Source organism: Dasypus novemcinctus, chromosome 11 (genome assembly GCF_030445035.2).
Source record: "Dasypus novemcinctus isolate mDasNov1 chromosome 11, mDasNov1.1.hap2, whole genome shotgun sequence".
In the NCBI taxonomy this organism is placed as follows: domain Eukaryota; kingdom Metazoa; phylum Chordata; class Mammalia; order Cingulata; family Dasypodidae; genus Dasypus; species Dasypus novemcinctus.
Window position 1 is genome coordinate 116,803,035 of NC_080683.1, and position 16,883 is coordinate 116,819,917.

At 40.8% G+C, this 16,883-nt stretch overlaps 1 protein-coding gene across 1 annotated transcript in view; it reads right to left on the reverse strand.

Moving 5' to 3' along the window:
• Positions 1 to 1,858: 1,858 nt before the first annotated feature.
• IL22RA2 (interleukin 22 receptor subunit alpha 2) overlaps positions 1,859 to 16,883 on the reverse strand; it is a 29,985-nt gene continuing 14,960 nt past the window's right edge. Inside the window, exons 4-5 of the mRNA XM_004468549.4 lie at positions 6,058 to 6,227; positions 1,859 to 5,060 (exon numbers count right to left, since the gene is read on the reverse strand). Of these exons, the coding sequence (XP_004468606.2) occupies positions 4,911 to 5,060; positions 6,058 to 6,227 (320 nt within the window). The 3' untranslated portion in view covers positions 1,859 to 4,910. The remainder of the gene's footprint in view (positions 5,061 to 6,057; positions 6,228 to 16,883) is intronic.

A 16,883-nucleotide genomic window follows, 5' to 3' on the forward strand; every position in this document is an offset into this window, starting at 1 on the left:
TCTCACCATCATGAAGAACATCACTCAGTGAGTACATGCTTGGTGCATGTAGAATCACAACAGAAAGTAGCTCGGATGTTGGCTGCTCCTTCGGACAACTTTGGTCCAATCCAAGACAAAATGGGCTCCGCTGCACAGGGCTCCAGGCAACCAGGGCCACTCAGTCTCCAAAATTCCTTATCTCAGTGTGGACATGTCCCTTCCATACTCTCAATTTTATTCCCTCTCTCTTTTTTTTTTTTTTTTTTTTAAAGATTTATTTATTTATTTAATTCCCCCCCCTCCCCTGGTTGTCTGTTCTTGGTGTCTGTTTGCTGCGTCTTGTTTCTTTGTCCGCTTCTGTTGTCGTCAGCGGCACGGGAAGTGTGGGCGGCGCCATTCCTGGGCAGGCTGCTCTTTCTTTTCACGCTGGGCGGCTTTCCTCACGGGCGCACTCCTTGCGCGTGGGGCTCCCCCACGCGGGGGACACCCTTGCGTGGCACGGCACTCCCTGCGCGCATCAGCACTGCGCATGGCCAGCTCCACACGGGTCAAGGAGGCCCGGGGTTTGAACCGCGGACCTCCCATATGGTAGACGGACGCCCTAACCACTGGGCTAAAGTCCGTTTCCCGTATTCCCTCTCTCTTTTTGAAGAAAATCGGAGATGGTCTCCCTGGACTTGACTGCCATTCAGGGAGAATAATACCATGGAGGTGATACTTAGCTGGGGGAAGAGAATTATTCCAGAATGGCCCTCTGCTATGTTATAGGAACCACCCAGGACATGGCATATTTCTTCACTGTCACTCTCCATATCATTGGTAAAGAATGGATCCCTCTCCCCCACCCCTTTATCCATGGAGAAAGAGAAGGCAACAGGTTGTACAAAACTGCATGAAAAAGTCTCCTTCTATCCACCTCACCCACCTCTGCCATGTTCTTAGTGGTTCCAGTTTTGCTTTATAATTTGTTGATGTCTCCTATGTACCAGGCTCTTTTCTAGATGATGAAGCTTCAGCTGGGAATAAAGGTGACAGTTGCTTTATGTTTTAGAAAGGGATTGGGGAAGACAATAAACAAGCAAATTGTCTGGCACTGCAGGTGGCTTCAGTGCTGTGGAGAACATGAGGGGTACAAAACATTGAGGAGGAAGGCTGCAATTTTAAATAGAAACTTTCATCAAAGGACTGGTGGGAATGAGGGAGAGCGCCTTGTGGACATCTGGGGGCAGAGCCTTCCCAGAAACAGCCAGTGCAAATGTCCACAGGTATTTGAGGGTGAGCCAGGGGTCAGTGGGCTGGAGCAGAGTGGACGAGGGTGAGAATGAGGGAATGAGGTCCAAGGGGCGATGAGGAAAGGAACAGACCACTCATGGTCTTGGAGGCCACTGCGAGGATGCTGTGTTCTGCTCTTCGGAGGCGGAGGGTTGGAGGGGAGGAGAGACATGACCTGGTTCAGCTTTGAAATAAATCCAGGCCTGGCTACCCTGGTGGGGTGGGCCTCGAGGGAGGCCAGGGCAAGGGCAGGGAGACACGTTAGGAGGCGACAGCAAGCACCCAGGTGAGGAATGAAGGTGCTTGTGAAAGGCACTGTGACTGGAAGGCAGCTCCAGAAGGATTCACTGATGGACTGGATAGAGAATGTGGGAGAAAGGGAGAGGAAGATGGTGCCCAGATTTGTGGGGTGAGTGACAGGAAGAGTGGAATTGCCATTTGGTCTTAGGGTGAGACAATGAACATCTGCAATCATGCTAACTGCACTGGCTCCTACTGGCTCCAGTGTAGTGTGGGACGTGTTAAAGAAGTCCAATTAGGAATTCATCTGACAAACTTAAAACTTGTATCCTTCTTTTAACCGAAATAACAAAATTTCAAAATGCAAAGTGAAAAAAATGAACATATTTACTGAAATTGTATGGCAATATATTCATAACACAATGAAGAATGTGACAATCATATATTTTTTAAAGATTTATTTCTCCCTCCCCCCTCATTGTTTTCTGCTTGCTGTCTGCTCTCTGTGTCCATTTGCTGTGTGTTCTTCTATGTCTGCTTATCTTCTCTTTTATTTATTTATTTAATTTTTTAAGATTTATTTTATTTTATTTCTCTCCCCTTCCCCCCCGCCCCCCATTGTCTGCTCTCTGTGTTCCTTTTGCCGTGTGTTCTTCTTTGTCTGATTATATTCTCGTCGGCACCTGGAATCTGTGTCTCTTTTTGTTGCATCATCTTGCTGTGTCAGCTCTCCATGTGTGCAGCACCACTCCTGGGCAGGCTGTGCTTTTATTTTTTTCACGCGGGGCAGCTCTCCTTGCAGGGTGCACTCCTTGGGTGTGGGGCTCCTCTATGCGGGGTACACCCCTGCGTGGCACGGCACTCCTTGCGTGCATCAGCACTGAGCATGGGCCAGCTCCACACGGGTCAAGGAGGCCCGGGGTTTGAACCGCGGACCTCCCATGTGGTAGACGGACACCCTAACCACTGGGCCAAGTCCGCGGTCTATAATTGTTTTTTCATTAGCCTTCAGGATGAAGTCCGTAAACATAGCTCTGAGCAACACCTATCCTCACTCCCCACCCACCCACACTTTTTTTTTAATATGTATTTTTTTATCTTTAAAGAAGCTTTAGTTTACATAAATGATACGTCAAAAATATAAGGGAGGGGGAGAGCAGATGTGACTCAAGCAGTTGAGTACCCTCTTCCCACATGGGCAGTCCCAGGTTCAGTTCCTAATGCCTCCTAAAGAAAAAACAGACAACAAGCAGACAATGGGCAAAATCCAATGAGCAAACAATGAGCAAACAGATGAGGGAGCCATTGGGGGGGTGCGGTATAGGATGTAGGGGATGGGAGCCGACAGGGCCAATGGTTGACTGCTGGTGTCCCACATATGAGGTCCCAGGTTCAATCCCCGGACCCGGTACCTCAAAAAAAAAAAAATATATATATATATATAGATATATATGAGATTTCCATATGCCCCACACCCTTCCTCCCCCCCCACTTTCCCACATTAACATCTTTCATTAGTGATACCCATCCATTCTTAATTCACTTTCCCTTGCCCCCAAACAGGACAAAAGGAAAAAGAAACCAGTAAGCAAAAGCACAATTACATATTTCAAAAACATGTAATTTTTTTCAGTCCCTAGATCTATGTTAAAATCCATTTTTTCCATTGGTTCAATAAAACCAGTTCTGTAGCTGTTCTCTCTGTCTCTTACTCTCTCCCTCCATGCATTTACGAAAAATCTGTGATCAATTTATTATTGTGGGGATGCGGACAAGGCTCAACAGGTAGAGCACCCGCCTACCATATGGAGGGTCCAGGGTTCGATCCCCAGGGCCTCCTGACCTGTGTGGTGAGCTGGCCCATGCTGCCGCGTGCAAGGAGTGCTGTGCCTGCATAGGGGAGCCCCACACGCAAGGACTGTGCTCCACAAGGAGAGTCATGCTGCATGAAAAAAAAAAGCACAGCCTGCGCAGGAGGGGTGCTGTGCAGACGGAGAGCTGACACAGCAAAAAGACACAACAAAAAAGAGATGCAGTGTCCCAGTGCCGCCTGCCTGACAATGCAAGCAGACACAGAAGAACACACAGTGAATGGACACAGAGAGCAGACAATGGGGGGAGGGGGGAGGAGAGGGGAGAAATAAATCTTTTAAAAAAAAGTTTATTATTGTGTGCAAGAGTATATAACTAGAAGGACCAACTATATATTTTTAAACCACAATTTGGAGCAATCTTCACAAGGAATCATGCTAATGTTCCCTGATACAGACCAGCTCACAAGAAACGACCTTGAACAGAAACCCAAGGTGAAACCCAAGGGAAGAAGCCAGCTTTCTGTTGACACCCTAAGCTATTATGGCTTGCCTAGGTCCTGACTCAGGAATGGCAGGGGAGGTCCCACACTCGTCCCTCTCTCAGATGTCCCTTCTGCCCACTGCGCTTCCTGCTTCAAGCCAGGGACTCTTCCCCCACAGCCCCAGTCCAACTCTCCCTCCTAAGAGCCTTGGGTAGAGACATGAAGCTGCAGCTGGCAGGAGACCATTTGCCAGAAGCGTTGAGAAGGGAGTGTGGCCTAGACTTGGAGGTAAGATTTCTGAAAAAGAATATATCTGCTATTGAATTTAAGACAATATTAAAAACAAAACAAAAACAAAAAACCCAAGAAGTCCTTCAATGTGGGTATGTGTTAGATGAGGGAATATTGTATCAGGTGGGCTGTTTTTTGGATTTATATGATATTGTTGAAATGTTAATTCAAAAATCATGAGAAATTTTTGCCCAAATACTGTTCTTATTTACTACTGCTTTAAAGACACAGAGAATTAAAAACAAATTTTTCTTCATTAAGTAGAAATATTTCACATAAGAAAGTAAACATAAGAAAAAAGTATATTTGTATAAAATAGAAAATAAATATATGGAAAATTGTCATTCCCATGAAACATTTAAATTGATATATCTACACCGGATTAACTGGCTCAATAGAGAGTAAAAAAGATCGTGTTGGGATTCTTCAGTCTGTAATGCTGTATCTCTATATATTATTAATTCAGTAACATTTCATTAAATGACTACTATTGTTTGGTTCTTAAATTTTATTTTGATGTCTAAGAAAAAAAGAGAATTATTATGCGAGAGGTTATCGTTCAGAAATAAAAGTTTGTATGTCATAGAGCCCTTAATTCTCTACCTCTTCTTTAAATTCGAATAACTTTTTTGGGTTGTTCAAGGAGAGTTTACAAATGAAAGACAGCGGAAGAAAGAATGGATAAACAAAGAAGTCCCCAATATGCAATGTGAACACAGCTTTAAGGAAAAATTAAAAAAAAAAACACCTTAAATAAGACCCTTCAAGAAGGAGCCAGGCCGTTCTCGGAGAGCTCTTGCTTTATATATTGGGAGCACGCCCCGCTACTTTACGCAGTCTTCACGCATCTCTCTTCACTTCTGTGACTGCTTCTGTCAAACATGGGCCGATACATTTCCGCCACGACGCAGTAACCAGAGCGAGAGGCTGGGGCTTGGATTTCAACAACTCTGTGAGCTCCTTCGTACACCTTTCGCTCCTGTGCACAAGGACAAGAATCAGATGGGGAATGGTGACCGTTAAGTCACTGATTTGCTCCATTTTTGATCAGGTGCATGGACACTGCGGTAGGACAGTAGTTGAGCCTTGGGGCCCTCCCCAGGGCAACCCCCTTCCTGTGAGTTCTAGGCCGTGACCCAGCAAAGGGACTGAAGAAGCCCTGACTCCTCCCCGGCCACTGCTGAGTGACCCAGTGGTCCATCAGTCTTCTTTTCAAGAATTTGAACTGGGCAGGGAGAGGAATGGAGGTGACTTGTAGAGGTAACTGGAAATGTGGAACATGTGGCCATGGAGAGACCAAATCAGAGGGGTGGAGGGACATGGCAGAGCCTGGCAGCCTTCCCTTCCGGTGGACCATGAAGCAGGTCCTGCTTGTCACCTCTTGTTTTCCCCTTCTCTGTTTCCTTCCCCTCTTCTGTTTTATTTAACTCAGTGTGAATGGATTTCTGTTTCTTACAACCAAAGGAACCTGTCATCGATGGACACAAAGTGTCAATTCAATTAACCATCAAGCCAACATAAAGGCACAGGCAGATCAAAGAAAAACTGGCACAAATACCTAATGCTGTGATCCAAAAGCTACTTTAGAATAAAATCTGTGAAGCCCATAAAAATGAGTATTTGGGGACTTCAAGTGGGATTAAATATACTTAATACTGATCTTTAGGTATCCAGGGCAGACCACCTGAAGACCAGTTGAGTGGTTGAAAGCACAAACACATACCCACACTCACTCACCTCATATCCTCACACACACTCTTACACACATGCCTGCACACATATATGAACATGCACATACACACAGTCTGAGGATGATAATCAGCACTATTTCATGTTTATCAGTGATGATAGTGAGACAGGGTTAAAAGAAGATAGGGTAAAATAAGAAGAGAGAGAGTAGCAAAGGAGAGGACCTACTATGTGGCCAAAATGTTGGTTAAATGAACAAAAGAGAAATACCAAACATGCGAACTTACCTTTTCTAGTGAATTGTTAATTATAAACACCCGGTATACTATCTCATAGTAATTTTCCATGGATATGTTTTTTCCCTTTTGGTCTTTATATGGTAAATCTGGAGCACGGAGAACCACCACCAAAGATCCATTAATCTGGGTTATATTCATGACAGGAGGATCTAATTTTGCTGGAGAAAGAGTAGGAAATTTTGAGAAATCATTCAAAAATGTAATTATTTCACATGGCCACAATATGCATAAAGATAAATCAGTATTAAATGCAGAGACCTGGCAAAAAATCATTATGAAGAGCTACTACTGACCCCTAACAACACAAGTACCTGAAAAGTTTCTTTGGAGATAATTTTATACTTGCAAAGACAGATAATTTTTGTTTTAGCCTTAAGAAGATATTTATCCATGCTTTTCACAGTCCTCAGTGATTGTTTTGGAAAACAGAATATAAAAAGTAATTTGGGGGAGATGGTAGAGTAAGACAAATTTTATGTAGGTCCTTAAAGATATCAAAAAAAGATATCAAAAAGATATCAAAAAAAATATCAAAACAGCATTAAAACCATCAGAAGAGCTATAGCTATAAAATTAATTTAACAGGATTATATTAAATACTATAGAACAGCGTGGAAAGAAACGAAAGAGAATTTTTGTTCCTTGCATTTTGCTATCAGTAATTGTATCATCGTTAACTAGGAAAGAGAATCAGATAAATAGATACAGGCATACCTTGTTCTGGTGTGCCTCACTTTTTACACGTCACAGATTTGGGGTTTTTTACAAATTGAAGGTCTGTGGCAACCCTGCCTTTTGCAAGTCTATTGATGCCATTTTTCCAACAGCATGTGTTCACTTTGTGTCTCTATCACATTTTGATAATTCATGCAACATATCAAACTTTTTCATTATTATTATATCTGTTACCATTAACTGTGAACTTTGATATTACTATAGTAATTGCTTGGGATGCCACAAACTACACCAATATAAGACAGCAAACTTAATCAGTACATCTTGAGTGTGCTTTGACTGACCCACCCACTGGCAGTTCCCCCTTTCCCCCAACTCTCTTCCTCTTCTCAGGCCTCCTTATTCCTTGAGATACAGCAATATTGAAATCAGGTTAATTAATAACCCCACAGTGACCTCAAAGTGTTCAAGTGAAAATAAGAGCCACACATCTCTTATTTTGAATCAAAAGCTTGAAATGATTAAGCTTCGGGTGGAAGGCATGTTGAATGCCAAGATTGGCTGAAAGGTAAGTCTCTTGTACCAGACAGACAAGCTATGAATGCAAAGGAAAAGTGCTTGCAGGAATTAAAAGTGCTGCTGCAAAGAGCACACAAATGATAAGGACTACCTCACTACTGATATGAAGTAAGTTTAGAGGTCTAGATAGAACACAGCATTCCCTTAAGCCAAAGCCTGTTCCAGAGCAACGCCCTAACTCTCTTCAATTCTGTGGAGGCTGAGAGAGGTGAGGAAGCTACAGAAGAAAAGTCTGAAGCTAGGAAAGGTTGGTCATGAGGTTTAAGGAAAGACATTTTCTCCATAACAAAGTACAAGGCAAAGCAGGAAATGCTGATATATAAGCTGCAGCAAGTTATCCAGAAGATCTAGCTAAGATCACTGATGAAGATGGTAACAGTAAACATCAGTAAACAGATGAAACAGCCTTATACTGGAAGAAGATACCACCTAGGACTTTCCTAACTACAGAGAAGTCAATGCCTGGCTTCAAAGGCTCAAAGGACAGGCTGACTCTCCTGTTAGAGGCTAATGCAGCTGGTGACTTTAAGTTGAAACCAATGCTCATTTATCATTCTGAAATCCTAGGACCCTTATGAGTTATGCTAAATCTACTCTGCCTAACTGGAAGAAAGCACATCTGTTTACAACATGGTTTACTGAAGATTTCAAGCCCACTGTTGAGAACTACTGCTCAGAAAGAAAGAAAAATAGTACTGCTCTTTGACAATGCATCTGGTCACTCAAGAGCTCTGATGGAGATGTATAATATTAATGTTTTTTTCATGCCTGCCGATACAATATCCATTCTGCAGCCCATGGATCAAGGAGTAATTTTGACTTTCAAGTCTTATTATTTAAGAAATGCATTTTGACACAGATTATGATTTCTCTGATGGATCTGGGCAAGTGAATTGAAATCTTCTGGAGAGGATTCACTGTTCCAGATCCCATTAAGAACATGTGCGAATACTGAGAAGAGGTCAAAATAGCAACATTTAAAGGAGTGTGAAAGAAATTGATTCTAACCCTCATGGATTACTTTGAGATGTTCAAGACTTCCGTGGAGGCAGTAATTCCAGATGTGGAAGAAATAGCAAAAGAACTAGAATTAGAAATGGAGCTGGAAGATCTGACCGAATTGCTGCAATCTCATGATACAACTGAAACAGGTGAGGACTTGCTACTTATGATGAGCAAAGAATGTGGTTTCCTGAGATGGAATCTGCTTCTGGTGAAGATGTTGTGAACATTGTTGAAATGACAACAAAGGATTTAGAAGAACGTATAAACTTAACTGATAAAGCAGAGGCAGGGTTTGAGAAGATTGACTCCAATTTTTAAATAAGCTCTACTTTAGACAAAATGCTATAAGACAGCATCCCATGCTACAGAGAAATAGTTTGTGAAGGGAAGAGTCAATCAATACAGGGAAGCGAATGTGGCTTAAGCAATTGAGCTCCTGCCTACCACAAGAGAGGTCCATGGTTTGGTTTCAGTGCCTCCTAAAGAGGACAGTGAGCTGGTGTGACAGGAGGGTGCAGCAAGCTGACACAAAAAGATAATGCAGGGAAGCAGATGTGGCTCAACTGATAGACCACCCGCCTACCATATGGGAGGTTCAGGGTTCAAGCTCAGGGCCTCCTGGCCCATGTGGTGAGCTGACCCACACGCAGTGCTGCTGCACACTAGGAGAGTGCCATGCCATGCAGGGATGTCCCTGCACAGGGGAACTTCATGCACAAGGAGTGCTCCCCGCAAGAAGAGCCGCCCTGTGCAAAAAACACAACCCACCCAGGAGTGGTGCCACACACATGGAGAGCTAATGCAGCAAGATGATGCAACAAAAAAGAGACACAGATTCCCATGCTGTCTGACAAGAATGCAATAGGACACAGAAGAACACACAGCAAATGGACACAAGAGAGTACACAACGGTGGGGGGCAGGGGAGAAATAAATAAAAATAAAATCTTAAAAAAAAAACATAACAAGAAGAAAAAAACGTACTGAAAGACACAACAAAGCCAGGAACAGAGGTGGCTCAAGCAATTAGGCACCTCCCTCCCACACTGGAGGTCCTGGGTTCAGTACCTGGTGCCTCCTAAAGAAACAAAGAAGATGAACAGACATAGCAAGTGCAAGCAACAAGGGGATGGGGAGAAATAACCAATCTTTTTTAAAAAGTCAATTGATAAAGCAAACTTCATTGTTGTCTTGTTTTAAGAAATTGTCGTAGCCATCCCAACTTTCAGCAACCACCACCTTGATCAGTCAGCAGCCATCAACTTTGAGGCAAGACCCTCCACCAGCAAAAAGATTATGACTCGCTGAAGGCTCAGGGGATGGTTAGCATTTTTTGGCAATAAAGTTTTGTTTTTATTTTTTTTTTGTATTTGCAATAAATTATTTTAAAATTTAGACATGTACATTTTTTTAAGACATGCTATTGCACCCTTAATAGATTACAATATAGTGTAAATATTACTTTTTTATATACTGGAAAGCCAAAAAATTTGTGTGACTCATTTTGTTGTGATATTTGCTTTATTGTGGCGGTCTGGAACCAAACCTGCAATATCTCTAAGATACACCAGTAGCCACTTTAATTTTGCCATTTACACTATGATATTTCTAGGTATTGATTTTTTTTTGTTATTTTTCCATTTTGTATTCATTGCATATTTTGAATCTACAGATTTATATTTCATAATTCTTGAAAAACAGCTTTTCTCTCTCTTTCTCTCTCTCTGCCTCTCTCTCCTAGAATTTGAATTCAACATGTGTTTGAATATCTCTTTGTTTTCTCCATGTCTTTTAACTTCTCTTTAATTTTTCCCATCTTTCTGTTTTCTTTGCATGGCATTTTGAGTGAATTGTTCATATCTGCCTTCCAATCTATTGATTCACTCTTAGGTTATGTCTTTAATTCATAAATTAATTTTTTAATTTCATGATCATGTTTTTTCATTTCTATGAGATTGATTTATGTCTTTTTCAATCTATCTGGTCTTAAAATAACTTATTTCCCTTGATCGTGTTTTTATTCCCTCTGTTACACATTTAAACATATTTATTTTACTATTTATTTCCAACATTACTAATACTTGAAGCACTGGTGGGGTCCAGGATTTATTTCTTTCAATCTTCCTTATGTTGCACTGCTTCCTTGTGTTTTTAAATAGATTTTTATAATATATATTTATTGTGTGTATATGTTTCCACATCAATATTTTTCATTTTGTAGATTTGGCTGGAATCTTTCTAAATGACCATATAGGTGGACTGTTTTCTCTGGTCTCTGCTAAAGCATTGACTCAGCAAGGTGTCCTTATGGAATCATCAACTCTATACCACTTGAAATTAACTTATTGGCTCGGTGTTTTCTGTAACATGAAGGTTGCATATATTTGAATCTCAAACCTTTATGAATTTAGGGGGCACTTGTTTTCCTATGAGAGCCAAGTCTGAAACAATACAAATTCCTTTGTTACTTCTCATTATCAGAAGGTGTGCTTTTCCTAGTGTACCCTTCTTTTGAGAGTGTAGTCCTCGAAGGATCCAAAAATTTTGTGGCAGCATCAGCTCTGTTCCCCACCTCCTACTACCCTACGTCCCTGTCTCTTTCTCATGGGTGGCTATTTCCACCCCGGGCTCTAGTTATAGTTGGGAAAATGCCCTCAGGATGGCTGCCACTTCACCTCTGGTTTGTAGTTATTTTGTTTTTGGTCCCCAGTGGGTTTTCTTTGCTTTCTTTCAAGCTCCTCTGTAGATTTAAGAGATTATGTTATATTTTATTCAGAATTTCTAAGTGTTTTAAAGAAAGGTTATTTATTTTTCAGACTACTTAATCTAGAAATGGAAGTTGTTAATTTATTTTTCAAATACGTTGGGGATTTTGCCTAATTGCCTGAAGAAGAAGGAATTTCCCATTTGTTTACACTTTCATCCTGTAAAGCTGAGGGCGTTTAATCCTGGTAATACTTTCCATGCTCCAGGTCCTGGTAACCATAAACCTTTTGCTTACAGCTTACAAGGTGAGAAGAATGAATCACCACTCAGTTTTGTAGAAGAGAAAATATGCTTAATTTTCTCCTACATAGAAAGCACACCTGTAACAGCTTTGTCAGATATTTGGCACCAACAAACAAGCTTTCTTTTGTGTTATTCGTGGTTAGACTTACTTCAATTGGTAGAAGTGAGTTAAAGACAAATACTGGCAAAATTGAATGCAAGATTAGAGACTAGATTTTCACTAAAATGTTTATATTTAAGATGAGTGGCATTTGCTCCTTCAGGCACAGGATATAATTATTGAATATTTTTCTTTTCTCATGCTTACACAGAGCCTGTCCTTTGAATGTGTCCATTCATCATTTTAGACCTTAATTGTTTAATGTGATATTTAATTTTGAATACAGATGTATTAATTAGTCAGCTTGTATTCTTTCTACAGGGCCAGCTGTAAACTTTCAGGTGAATGGCTCACCTCTCTTCCCAGAGCCTCTCCTATATCTAATGGAGGCTTCTCTCCTTCCTCATGTATCTGCTTCTCTATGTATTTACTTCCTGGGGCTCCAGCATTAAAACACCAACTGACTCCTGTGCCTTATTTTCTCTGTGAGTGGGCAGGGACACAACGTCCTACTGAAGTGGCCCAAACAAAGCACTAATCATAATTTAATCAAGCAAAAGTGGAACATCTGAATTCAATACAATCTAAGGGTAACATTTGCTCAGAGAAACAGAGCAGTTTACAAACAAAATCAACATTTCTTTTTGGAATTCATCAATAATATCCAACTGCCATAACAGGTATCATAGAACTTTTGCTGTGAAGCACACAATTCAAGCCTAGATAAACCAGTGAGGCTCCCGCAGACATCACAGTGCCCCTGGTGTGTGATGCTGGACTTTGTAACTTAGGGATCATTCTTGACCCTCTTGTTGGATTGTGCTGGTTACAATGGCCACCTTAAATACACTTGACCTTATAGAACCATGTTACTTCTTACCACTCTCTCCTTTAAATATTCTCTTTCCATAGCAATCATGATTCTAATAGCCCTACAATTTCTTCCTATCTCTCTGGGTAGTCCTCCTCAGTCTCCTCTTAAGATTTATCTTCCCAAGAGGATTGTGGGAAGAGGCAGATAGGGAGCTCCAGAAACAGGTCCCTCCACCAGAACTAGTAAACAAGCAGGAACTGTCTGAATGAACTATTTAAAAAATCTGGAGTCCAGTGGAACACTGTGCAGTATTCAGGGAAGAGCAGGAGGAAGAGGCTGATAAACTGCTGTAAAGAAAAGTAAATCACTCTCTCTGCATGGCGCCCTTACTCTAGCAGCCAGCAGCAGTGGGGTCCAGCTCTTGGTGTGGCTTGCTCATGCAGAAAGGGCCACAAATATCCACTTCCCCAAGATCCGGGGGATGGGCATGGGCCAATCACTGATCACAGGGTTTGATTAGCTACTTTAGATCACTGGGGGCCTGACTCTAAGCAGACACTGTTCCATCCTGCCCCAGGCAGAGGAGACTTAAAGAGGGTACTGTTCCTCAGAGCCGCTGAGAATAGTTGAAGAGCTGCATTTGCTGGGCAGGTGAGGAAAGCACAGCTTGAGGGAGCCAAAGAAGAAGCTCCTGGTAACCTGCCTGGGCCTTCCCTCATCTCCTCTCCAGGGCAATTTGGAGCTGGTTGTTGCTCCCATTGTATGTTCCTTATCTTGTTCCAGCCATAAAAACTGACCTTGGCCACTCCTCTCAGGCAAGGATCCCTCCCAGAAAAAGTCTTCTCAAAAGACACTAGAGACAATAAAAGCAGTATAAGAAATAATTGAGGTCAATTGGCTGGTACCTGCTTTAAGTCCCTCAGTGGGAAAGGTAGAAGGTATGGCTCCTGGGAAGTAGAGGGGCCATTCAACTCCTAAAAATGGGGGAACTTCTAAGGTTACTAGCAAGCACAGGACAAGACATAGACCCAGAAAAGACAGGGAACACCCTGCATTTTGCATTCACCTTTGGCAGACCTTCCTGAGAGGGAGGCTGACACCTAAGAAAAGCTGGTTATAAACTCAAGAAGCAGACATCTCAGGGAATAAATCCCAGGCTAACATTTTAAAATGTAATATACAGTGTGCAACAAAAGATTACAAGGCAAATGAAGAAACAGGAAGTGATGGTCCTTCCAAAGGAAGAGGATAAAAAGCCAGAAAACATCAATGAAGAAGCCCAGACTGGACATGCTGGACAAAAACTTTTAAAAAATTATCTTCAGTATGTTCAACGGGATGAAGGAAAATACAGAGAAAGAACTAAGAGATATCAGGAGAACAATGAATGACTAATATGAGAATCTCAAAAAAGAGATAGAAAACTTAAAAAGGAACCAAACAGAGTTGAAGACCACAATAACTGAAATGAAAAATTCCCAAGAGAGTTTTGACAGCAGATTGAAGCTGGCTGAAGAAAGAATCAGTGAACCTGAATGCAAGACAATTGAAATGAGGCAGGCTGAGAAGCAGAAAGAAAAAATAATTACAAAAATGGAAAATAGCCTGGGACCTTTGGGATGTTATATGCACTATGAGGCCTCAGAAGGAGAAGAGAGAAAGGGGCAGAAGGAATAGTCAAAGAAATAATGACAGAAAATTTCCCAAATCTTCTTGGGTCCAAGAAGCCAAGAGAACACAAACAGGATAAACTTGAATAAAGACACACCTTGTCACATACTGATCAAACTGTCAAATGCAAGGACAAGGAGAGAGTACTGAAACTTGCAAGAGAAAAACAACATGTTATGTACAAAGAAGTCTCAATTAGATTAAGTGCCTATTTCTCATTAGAAACCATGGAGGCAAGAAGGCAGTGGGATGACATACTTAAAGAGATGGAAGAAAATAATTGCCAACCAAGAATTTCATATCCAATGAGACTTCCTTTCAAAAATGAGGGAGAGAGAGAGATTATGCCATTGCCAGATAAACAGAAATTGAGGAAGTTCATCACTAGGCATGTCCTACCAGCAATACTAATAGGACTTCTTCAGATTTAAAGGAAAAGACAATTGACAGTGGTTCAAAATGGCATAAAGAAATAAAGTCCCCTGGTTAAGATAACAATTTGGGTAATTATAAATGTCAGTACTGTATTTTTTTGCTATGTAACTCCAATTCTTATTTCCTACAGGTGCTAAATGCAAATGTATTAAAAAGTAATGATAAATTTAAGGTTTTGAAGATGCAATGTACAAAGATAAAATTTGTCACAAGCACAAAAGAGATAGAGGGATGGAATTTTAGAATTAGTAGGTGTATGCTTTTGAAGTTAAGTTGGTATCAAATCAAATATGATTTTAAAATATTTAGTATGTTAAATTTTAACCCTATGGTAACCACAAGAAAAATAGAGAATATATCCAGATAGAGATGAGAAGGGAATTAATAGGAACAATTCAAAAAATTTAAATAAATATGAAAGTAGTCATTAATGGAAGAATTGAGGCATAAAAAGAGTATAACACTTACAAAGACCAAATAGCAAATGCAGAAGAAAGTCCTGCATTATTAGTTGTGACTTTAAACACAAATGGAGTAAATTCTGCCTTCAAAAGGCAGAGATTGGCAGAATGCATAAAAAAGCATGACCCAACAATATGCTGGGGTAGCTATATTAATATCAGATAAAATAAACTTTAAGTCAACAACAGTTACAAAGGACAAATACAGTCATTAAATACTGAAAAAGGACCCAATTCAACAAGAAAACACAACAATTATATATGGATATATACTGAATGGCAGAGCCCAAAAATAAAGGCACCTAAAATTGACAGGTTTGAAGGGAGAAATTTACAGTTCTGCATTAATAGTAGGAGACTTTAATACACCACAATAATGGATAAAATATCTAGACTGAAGATCAATAAGGAAATACAGCACTTGAACCATACTCTGAAACAACTAGACCTAACAGACATGTAGAACACTCCAACCACCACCAACAAAAAACACATTACTCTCAAGTACACATGGTTCATTGTCCAGGATAGACCATATCTTAATCAAAATAAGTCTCAACAATTTCAAAAATATTGAAATCATATAATGAGTTTTCTCTGACCACAGTGAAATAAAGCTAGCATTCACTAACAGAGGGAGAGAGGGGAAATTCACAAACATGTGGAAAGTAACCAACATACCCTTAAACAACCAATGGGTTAAGAGAAAATCATGGGAAGCAGCCTTGGCCCAGTGGACAGGGCATCCGCCTACCACATGGGAGGTCTGTGGTTCAAACCCTGGGCCTCCTTGACCCATGTGGAGCTGGCCCATGCGCAGTGCTGATGCACACAAGGAGTGCTGTGCTATGCAGGGATGTTCCCTGTGTAGGGGAGCCCCATGCACAAGGAGTGCACCCTGTAAGGAGAGCCACCCAGCATGAAAGAAAGTTCAGCCTGCCCAAGAAAGGTGCTGCACACACAGAGAGCTGACACAAGAAGATGACGCAACAAAAAGAAACACAGATTCCTGGTGCCTCTGATAAGGATAGAAGTGGTCACAGAAGAACACACAACAAATGGACACAGAGAGCAGACAACTGGGTGGTGGGGGGGACGGAAGGGGAGAGAAATAAATAATAATTTTTTAAAAAGAAGAGAAAATCACAAGGGAAATTAGGAAATATTGTGAGGCAAATGAAAATGAAAATGCAACATATCAAACTTATGAGATGCAGCAGAGGCACTGCTGAGAGGGAAATTTATAACTCTAAATTCTTATATTTATAAAGAAGGAAGATTTCAAATCAGAGCCCTAACCTCAAAGCTAGAAGTACTGGAAAAAGAAGACCAAACCAAACACAAAGCAAGCAGAAGGAAGGAAATAACAAAGATTAGGGTGAAGAAAAATGAAATAGAGTATAAAAAAGGCAGTATAGAGAATGTTTTGTTCATTGAAAAGATCAATAAAATTGACAAAACTTTTAGCTAGACTGATGAAGAAAAAAGAGCATGGACACAAGTAAAATCAGAAAAGAAAAGGGGGAAATTACTATCAACACTACTGAAATTTTAAAAAACACATAAAACAGACAATCAATTAATGTAATCCACATTTACAGACAGATTGAAGGGGGAAAAAAACACATGACCATCTCAGTTAATGCAGAAAAAAAACCAAAACATGATCATCTCAATTAATGCATTTGACAAAATCCAGTGTTCCTTCTTTATAAAAACATTTAGAAAACTAGGAATAGAAGGAAACTCCCTCAACATAATAAAGGGCATGTATTAGTCAGCCAAAGGGATGCTGATGTAAAGTACCAGAAATCTGTTGGCCTTATAAAGGGTATTTATTTGGGGGTAAAAGCTTACAGTCTCAAGGCCCTAAAGAGTCCAACTCAAGGTACTATAAAAGATACTTTCTCACCCAAAGTCATTTGTGTCTGTAAAGATTCAGCCTGCCTTCTTTCTCTTAAGCTCAATGGTCCCAGCTTCTTCTGATCTTAGCTATAGACTGGCATAAGGCTCATCTCTCTTCCCAGGGCTCATTTCTTTCTGCGCTCAGCTGCTCTGTTCTCTTC